We start from the raw sequence: 9,139 nt of genomic DNA on the forward strand, positions 1-9,139 counted from the left end.
TACTTATGCCATACTTTTGTATTAAGTAAGTATTACTTTTGGTCCTTAGTTAAGTATGACCTGATAGCTAATTAACTATTAACTGTGCCCTTACTTATCTATTAGTTAAATAATAATATGCTATTGTTATCTAATAGTTAAGTAACTGCTTACTAATGCTCAACATATGCATTAATAACAATTAATATGTGTCTAATATGGCGTTAAGTAATGATTATTAACCCTTACTTAAGTATTAGGTTATAGCTACTTTACTGTTAATTATGGCCCCTTATTTGGAAGTGTTACCGTAATGGGGACCCAATTTGGGCCCCCTATCTCCATGGGCCTGCACGCACACACACACACACACACACACACACACACACACACACACACACACACACACACACACACACACACACAGACACACACACACACACTCACCTGGTGCGATGAAGTAGAACATATTGTGGTGTCGTACGGGTACTGTGTGTTTCAGGGTGGAGCCTTCCAGAACCACAAACAATTCTGTATCCTCGCACCCTTCGATCGACGCATACACCTTCGCCTCCCCCTACCACACACACACACACACACACACACACACACACACACACACACACACACACACACACACACACACACACACACACACACACACACACACACACACACACACACACACCAGTGTGTAAGTGCCCAGGCATTTTTCTGTACATCTCTGGAGAAAGAGAGCACTGCAAAATTATCAGTTAATGTGATTTTACAACTTATAGGTATGCATTTTCATAAAAACACATTATGGTCATTCATATTAAAAATACAGATTTTTTTCAAGAAAGGGGTGAATAATTTAATGCATTGAACTAGTGTACACCAAAATTATCATTATATATAATTGTCATTAGTTAAGGATTGCATTATTATAATGTATTGCATCTCTCAACATCACTCATTGTTATTATTTTATATTTCACAGTGTGGCACCGCCTCACAGACCTATGGACTTGGGGGTGCACAGGAAAATAGTATGGCACGACCCATGTAAGAGGGACCTTGCCTGGATTATGTCGATATACTGTATGGTGGCCTTGCCATGGTAAAGTTTGGAAACCTTATTTAAAAAAAACACCCCCCTAACAATCTTTAAAATTGAGTTTTAACCGTGTGTGTGTGTGTGTGTACTTACATACAGTGGGACTTCTCGTCTGCTTAATTTCATCCTGTACGTGACAGAATATGTCAGAAATACAGATCTGATGCGCAAGTTTGAAAGAGAACCTGACATAAATTAAATATTAATGTTGCCTTCCAGAAGAGACTGACATTAAAATCAAGAGTCATATGGAAAACAATGGCTGCACCAATTGATACAGACTGGTTACAGATTTGTGTTGACTGGTGTAACCAACAATTTCCAAATACTGTTGTTTTAAGTTATAGTCATCTATTTCTATGTGCTGACAATTTTTTTCAGTTTTAGAATGATTTGTCAAAAGTTATTTAGAAAATGCCTGAGAGGGCATTTATATGTTTCTATACAGCATTATCATATAAAATTAAATTATGAAATAATACCAATGTGATTTGTTTTCAAGTCCCGGCATGATATTAAGTAACTGTTTTTGCCAAGCACACTTTTTTTCTGTGCAGTTGAAAGTAAATACCCAACATTACATATTTTATTGCCGTTGTGCTATTTGACTTTTTCAGGGACAACCAGACAATCATTTTGTTAACCCCCCCCCAAATACAGTAAATAAATACAGTATATAAAGTTAACAAAAACTGATGGAAATGTCTATTGAAACACACACACACTGACCTGTTTCTTTTCAGCACTCCCCGGCGTTCTTTTCTTCTCTTCCCTATACTCTTCTCTTCTTTACCTTTCTCTTCCCTATACTCCCTCTTCTCTCTGTCACCCTCTTTGCAACTTAACCTCTCCTCTTTCACCACTTTTACTTCCTCTCCTCTTATTCTGCCTCTTTTCTCTCTTCTGCTACCTTTTCCTTCTCATACCATCAACTATTTCCCCCAGTGACTCAAATCTCTCCGTGCCTCTACCGTCCTCATCTGTTCCAGGATCCTTCCCTTGTGTCTGTCACCTCCAGGGCTGCACTGGCCATCTGGCAAAGCAGGCATTTCCCGGTGGGCCCCGCACCCTTGTGGCCCCCTATTATCATAAATGCACCCCCCCCCCCTTTTTTTTTACATGTCTGAAAATAGGGGCCCACGAGTGCCGCTAATTATGACGGGTCCCTTTAAAGGAACAGACCACCCTTTTTTGAATTTCACACATTTGCTGTATTTCCAAGCATTATTCATTAATGTCATTTTTGTGTATGTGTTTGCCCCTTCCGTCCAGTGAACACTTGTGGCTTGATGCCAGTTGCAAGTTACTTCCAGTGATTATGCTAAGCTATGCTAATAATTCTGATCCAATAAATCCAAGTACTGCAAACACTGATAAGAAAATGATATGCATATTCATGAATAATGCTGAGAAATAGGCTACTGCAAATGCTATGTGAAAATCAAATGGTGGTCTGTTCCTTTAAAGCAGGTGTCACCAACGTTGTGCCCGCGGGCGCCAGGTAGCCCTCCAGGAGTCCCTGAGGTGCCCACCAAGGATGTTAATAAACAGTGACGACTGTAAGATTTTAGTTACAATTAATGCTTTTCTTGATTTAAATATGAGATTATTTATTCTTTATAACCTACAGTATAAGTAAAATATCATTCAATAATAGTCTGATTTGAGAATGATGCCAAGACATCAGTAGAGGATTTTGAACAAAAGTAGCCCTCAGATGTCCCTCAGAAGCCCTCGGTAGCCCTTGGGTAGCCCTTGGTAGCCCTCAGACCCAGAAAGGTTGGGGACCCCTGCTTTAAAGGGACACTGTGCAGGGAATGGTCAAAAAAGCTACTGCAACTATGATGCTCATTGAAACTGAAAGTCTTCACATGAAAGTTTACTAAGTAATAAACACATATTTCCTAGTATGGTCCAAGTACAGTCATTTTTGCAGCTAAAAATGGCTATTTTTGGAAATTCAAAATGGCAGACCATGGAGAAGATCCTCCTTTTCATGTGTGAAAAGAGCAATTTTCCCAGTCATAATGAATACTTAGAATCTGATGGTGGTGGTAAGTATTCATGAAAAAGGAAACATTAGTGAATGGGCAGCATGAATTCTGGAAATAAACAAGTAAAAATCTCACACAGTGTCCCTTTAAGCTAAAAGTGCCCAGGCCCTATTTCTCCCCTAGCCCAGCCCTGGGCACCCAGTACAGCTCCATATCACTGGCCCTCCATCTCTCCCCTCTCCCTCCCTCCCGCATGAATCCTGTCATCCATGATGACTTTGAACTTCCTCTCCAATTAAATTAGTCACATCCTAATTAATTTACCAGACTGCTAATATGCACAGACACACACACGCATACACCAGCACACAGGCACAGATGTATGTGTAAGGGATGGTATTAAACAGATCTTGCATGGAATGTCATTACAGTTTTTTTTCTCGATTGTTTACACACAATTTCTGGATCTTGACACACAATTCTAAAAACATCTTAACATTTTACCAAACCCATGAACTACCCATGAGCTACTGACTATCAAACACAATTCATTATTTACACTCAAAATTCAGTTCTAAATGCAGTTTTGGATTTGACACAATTTTTCACCAAGAAAAGCCCTGGTTCCACATGAACCTTGAGGTTGCACTGTCACTTTCTGTTGTAGACAGTTGGGTCAATGACGTGCAAAATGGCATTGTCATTCAGTGTAACGGATACCTTCTGCTGACTGTAACGGTAAACAAATTTGATTTTTAAATTGTTTCAAGTGAATGGATGACAGCCGAGGCTTTCATGAATTCACTGGAAAAAAATAAAATGAATAGGGTCATGTTTTTTACAGTTACAGTCAGCAGAAGGTATATGTTACACTGGATGACAATTTCTTTTTGCACGCCTTTGACCCAGTTGTCCTCTCTCTGCTACCTCTCCTGTATGCTGCCTTATTAGCTCGACAGGTAGGCCATCACTGGCGGCGAAAAGCTAGGTTGGTCACTATTACATTTCAAATACAATTCTTTCCTGTCGTGAACTTCGAGTGGTTTTATGTGGTTTTACTCAGTTTAGTGTAGAGGGAAGCGAGGGGCAACACACACACACACACACACACACACACACACACACACTAGATCTAGAGGTTGTGAAATAACAGTCATACACAAGAGATCAGATTATTTAGAATTTTAATCCATTCTGTTGCATTATGAGCTTGTCCTCATCTGTAGGACATCAAAGCCAGCAAGAGTGTGTGAGTGGTCTTTGCCGGCGTGTGGTGACATACAAGTTTCTGTGATCTGGAAGAGAGTGTGGTATCTTATCGTGCTATGTGGTGTCTGTGTGAGTGTGTGTGTGTTAGGTGTACTGTATGCATTTGATCTGAAAGGGTGTGTGGTGTATACTGATGCATAATATTTTGCGCTGCGTGTGGTCCGTGTTAAGGTGTGTGAGTGGTATGTGTGAGATCTGGAAGAGACTGTGGTGTTCACCAGTGCATAACGCTAGGTGTGTTAGTGTGTGTGTGTGTGTATTGTTGTGCGTGTGTCTGTGTAATCTGGAAGAGAGTATGGTGTTTGCTAGCGCCTACCGCCACATCCTTGGCGGTGTGTGTGTATGGTCTGCATTAGGGTGTGTGTGTTGTGTGTGTGTGTGTGTGTGTGTGTGTGTGTGTGTGTGTGTAATCTGGAAGAGAGTATGGTATTTGCTAGAGCGTACCACGACATCCTTTTGTGTGAGTGGTCGGTGTTAGTGTGTGTGTGTATTGTTGTGCGAGTGTGTTATCTGGAAGAGAGTATTGTGTTAGCTAGTAAGTAACGCAATGTCCTTGCTGGTGTGTGTGTGGTCTCTGTTAGTGCGAGTGTGTAATCTGGAGAGAGTGTGGTGTTTGGTAGAGCGCCGGTGTGTGTGTTTGTGTGTGTGGTCTCTGTTACTGTATGTGTATTGTTGTGTGTTCTGTGTAATCTGGAAGAGAGTATGGTGTTTGCTAGCGCGTACCATAACATCCTTGGCCGTGTGTGTGTGGTCTGTATAAGGGTGTGTATGTTATGTGTGTGTGTGTGTGTGTGTAATCTGGAAGAGAGTGTTTGCTAGCGCGTACCACAACATCCTTGGCTGTGTGTGTGTGTGTGTTTCATGTGTGTGTGTGTGTGTTATGTGTGTGTGGTCCGTGTTAGTGTGTGTGTGTATTGTTGTGTGATTGTATAATCTGGAAGAGAGTGTGGTGTTTGCTAGTGCGTAATGCTATGTCCTTGGCGGTGTCGCCACCGCTGTTGCGCGCGTCGGCCTGCAGGTGGCGATGCATCAGAAGCAGCTCGAGGCTGCGGCCGCTGGCGGGGTTCCCCGCGGCCAGATGCAGGGGCGTCAGGCCGCCGTGCGATTGGCTGTTGGCCGAGGCGCCCAGCCGCAGCAGGCAGGAGGCCACGGCCACGTTGTCCCATCGACAGGCACAGTGCAGCGGCGTCCAATCGTCTGCCGTTCGCGCCTCCAGCTCCGCCCCTGCACCAATCAGGACACAGACCACCTCCAGGTGGCCCCCGTAGGCCGCCCGGTGCAGAGGGGTGTAGCCGTCAGAGTCCCGGCAGCCAATCAGGGAAGAGTCTGAGGACACCATCCTCTGTACTGTGGCCACCTGGCGAAGTGAAGGGAAAAACAACAACATAGAGCAGGGGTGTCAAACTCATTTCAGTTCAGGAGCCACATACAGCAGTGGTCTCCAAATGGCAGCCGGGCCCGTGGGCCAGATCCGGCCCAGGCATGGCAAGCATTTGGCCCACATGAGGTTAGGACTAGGGCTGGGTAAAATAATCGATTTAAACGATCAATATCATTTAAAATTCACAATCAATTCACAGGGCACAAAATCGATTTTTTTGTTCTTTTTATTTTTTTTTAAATTTTATTTAGGTCTATGGAAAATAACCGGTAGGTATTAGTCAATTAGGCCTAGGTCTACTTATTACAAATTAGCAATCTGTTAACACTGTCAAGCCATAGCCCTTTGACATTTTTATATAAAAATAGGCAACAGCATCTTTTGGGGGAAATCCTGGCACCAATCGAATCGAATTGAATCGTGATTAATCGATTCAAAGCCCTAAGAATCGAAATTGAATCGATACAGGAACATGGCTGCGATACCCAGCCCTAGTTAGGACAATTGAAAACATACATGTATGCTATCTGTGGCCATACTGTCAATTTGTTTGGCCCTCAGCCTCAGTTGCGCCAGAGATTCTTTAAGTAATAGAGATATGCCAACGTAATAGGTTGCTATGGGCACCTAATGTGACCAGGTTCCGGTCTGCCTAAAGGGGTGTGTCATAATACTCCTAGCATTGAATAGAACAGTCCTTAGGTCTGCCTAGGTCTGCCTAAAGGGGGATTTCCCCCCCTCCCCCTTGCAATTGTAGAACCCGGAAACAATGGGCCAATGGAACCTCTCTCTCTCTACTCTCTCTGGTTGCGCTACATTATTTGGACCTTAGGGAAAAATAATTGGAGACCACTGACGTGCAGCCTATTTCATCTCAAGAGGGCCGGACGCCAGTAATGTCATTTCAAAATATTGCAAATTTCTTCACTTCTAGTCAATCATTTCGAGGTGGATGACAGCGGGTAAACTAGATGAGGAGCATTGACTTTAAATGGTAACCAAAGAAGGTGTGTGTGTGTGTGTGTGTGTGTGTGTGTGTGTGTGTGTGTGTGTGTGTGTGTGTGTGTGTGTGTGTGTGTGTGTGTGTGTGTACCCGGTTGTTCTCTGCAGCCCACAGCATGAGTTGAGCAGGTGTGAGTGTGTGCTGCAGACGAGCCTCCTCCTCAGCGTACCACTCCTCAGTCCTCACACACTCCTCCTCCTCCTCCTCTTCCTCTCCCTCGCTCCACCCACTTGCCGTCGCCATGGGGACCACACTCCTCTGACTCTGCAGCAGCTCCAGTTGGTCAACACCCTCGGGAAACTCCATACTGCGTGCACACACACGCGCGGGCACGCGGGCACACACGCACGCGGGCACACACACACACACACACACACACACGTTACAGAAACAACAATACACGCACACACACAATGTAGTATGTGACTGTTGGTGTGGTTGTATGGCTTATTGTCTATCTATCTATCTATCTATCTATCTATCTATCTATCTATCTATCTATCTATCTATCTATCTATCTATCTATCTATCTATCTATCACAAACTGTGTGCATGTGCCAAGTGTGGTTACTATGAATCAAATGCGTGTGCGATATGACTGTTGGGTATATTAGTTACTGTATCGAGCAGCTGTGTTGTGTGTTGTGCCCGGACAGTGCTTAATTTGTCAAGCGGGAGGTCCTGGAGCCCAGAGGATGGGTGGCTCCCCCCTGAGGAGGGGTCTGTGATGTCTTTCCATGAGGTTCCATCCAAGGTTCCGGAGCTCTCGTCTGAGGTTCCGGAGCTAGCTCCCCCTCAAATTAAGCACTGTGCCCGGAATAAACTAGGAAACGAGAGAAGTTCTCCTCGTGTGATTTACCCAATTCATACTAGTTATTACATGGTGTCAGAAGTGAGACACACACACACACACACACACATACACCCTTACATAGCTAACCAGATAACCACCTTCTAGGTGGAACAGTAGATAGATATTGGATGGTGTTTGTGATCAATAAGGATTGACTTGACTGACTGAGTATCTTTACTTGAAAACAGAAAAAATAAGCTTGGTGGTGAGACATGTAAAACGATTAGGCTAGTTGGATAGACAGCTGACATGACAACTACTAGAATTGATGTCTTTGTGTTCATGCACAATTTTGCCCTCCATGAGAATCTGCAATGACATGGTAAATTGGGTTGGGGAGTGGGGGACACACCAAAAGGATGAACAGGGCATCTCGTGTATGGTAGAGCTAGAAGAGACCAATGATACACCAGAGATTTTTTTAGGATCTAAACCGTCTCTGGATACACTCCCCTGACGTATAAGTCAGTGACAGAGATTTTTTTAGGAAGGATCTAAACTGTCTCTGTCAGTGATACACTCAGTGGTAGAGAGTTAGTTGCAGTTTAACACCACAACCTTGAAACACATTTAGCCTACCTTACACCGTCGATAAGAAAGACTCCCAAAAGACCTGCGGGAACACTCCGTCTGCTACTAAATAGGATCCCCTCGCGTGCGTTTGTTTACCACTGTACGAGCTGCCTTTATTCAGTATCGATGGTTCATGTCATGTCTTATGTCTATCGCTGTCGTTTCCGGATTCAAGATGTTTCGGTATCTATACATTATTGGCGATGTAGTTTGTTTTGGTTTTCCCATAATATAATGTATTGTTTCAAGAACTACATATCCCACGACGCACTTAAACGGATGTTATCACATTGCTTCCGTGTGGGAGGGAGATTCGCATGCCTCTCGTGAAAGCGACGTGAAACCTGAAAAGCATCTGAATTACAGTTATTAACTTGATAGTTACCTACTTTACTGACTTAGTTCAGCCCAAATCCACACGTATCCGAGTTAAGAATAAGTAAAGTTGGCGGTGTACGAATAGTCGCGCTATTTTTTGTTTTTTACTTGGTTGTGTCTTACTTTGAACCCGGAGTATTGTGGACTCCTGACACACACACTTCAACATGTCTTCTGCAGAATCCGCGTGAGTCTCTCTTTCAGTATGGTGTTTATTTCAATAGGGACCATGTGCAAAGTGCAGTAGTTACAGAAGTATAAAGTTGACATGCATCAGATTATAGGCAATCAAGGCTAATTGCCACCTGCAGACCCCGGGCAGGTGAAAAACACAATAGGCTACAGTAAATAAGAACAGCCACGCGGGCGTGTAGACACACATATGCACGCGCACACAGGACACTAAGGATATAAAATGTTATTGTCATGTGCAAAATGAATGCAAGCACTGAACTTAGTGCTGACGACAAGACTGATTAGCCTACTTACAAGATGTTGTGAATTTCATGATCTAATGGATTTCAAGGCAGTCTACTTAGGTCACTGCATTGGCTCCCAGTGAGGTTTAGCTTCCAACTATTCTGATTGTCAATTTGTCATAATTCACTCA

The 9,139-nt window shown here is 43.4% G+C and overlaps 3 protein-coding genes across 3 annotated transcripts in view; 1 reads left to right on the plus strand and 2 right to left on the minus strand.

The window, feature by feature from the left end:
* The window catches only part of LOC134453931 (rho guanine nucleotide exchange factor 28), a 3,953-nt gene extending 2,749 nt beyond the window's left edge, over nt 1-1,204 (minus strand). Inside the window, exons 1-2 of the mRNA XM_063204678.1 lie at nt 1,172-1,204; nt 427-556 (exon numbers count right to left, since the gene is read on the minus strand). Of these exons, the coding sequence (XP_063060748.1) occupies nt 427-556; nt 1,172-1,204 (163 nt within the window). The remainder of the gene's footprint in view (nt 1-426; nt 557-1,171) is intronic.
* Nucleotides 1,205-4,239: 3,035 nt separating this feature from the next.
* Nucleotides 4,240-8,311, minus strand: ankrd49 (ankyrin repeat domain 49). Its single transcript, XM_063205862.1, has 3 exons — nt 8,158-8,311; nt 6,816-7,032; nt 4,240-5,698 (listed from the first exon to the last, which is right to left on the minus strand). The coding sequence occupies exons 2-3, from the start codon at nt 7,029-7,031 to the stop codon at nt 5,240-5,242; spliced, it is 675 nt and encodes a 224-aa protein (XP_063061932.1). The 5' UTR covers nt 7,032; nt 8,158-8,311; the 3' UTR covers nt 4,240-5,239.
* Nucleotides 8,312-8,463: 152 nt separating this feature from the next.
* The window catches only part of mre11a (MRE11 homolog A, double strand break repair nuclease), a 36,046-nt gene continuing 35,370 nt past the window's right edge, over nt 8,464-9,139 (plus strand). Inside the window, exon 1 of the mRNA XM_063205858.1 lies at nt 8,464-8,716. Coding sequence (XP_063061928.1) covers nt 8,697-8,716 — 20 coding nt within the window. The 5' untranslated portion in view covers nt 8,464-8,696. The remainder of the gene's footprint in view (nt 8,717-9,139) is intronic.

Source organism: Engraulis encrasicolus, chromosome 8, assembly GCF_034702125.1.
Source record: "Engraulis encrasicolus isolate BLACKSEA-1 chromosome 8, IST_EnEncr_1.0, whole genome shotgun sequence".
NCBI classification, from domain to species: domain Eukaryota; kingdom Metazoa; phylum Chordata; class Actinopteri; order Clupeiformes; family Engraulidae; genus Engraulis; species Engraulis encrasicolus.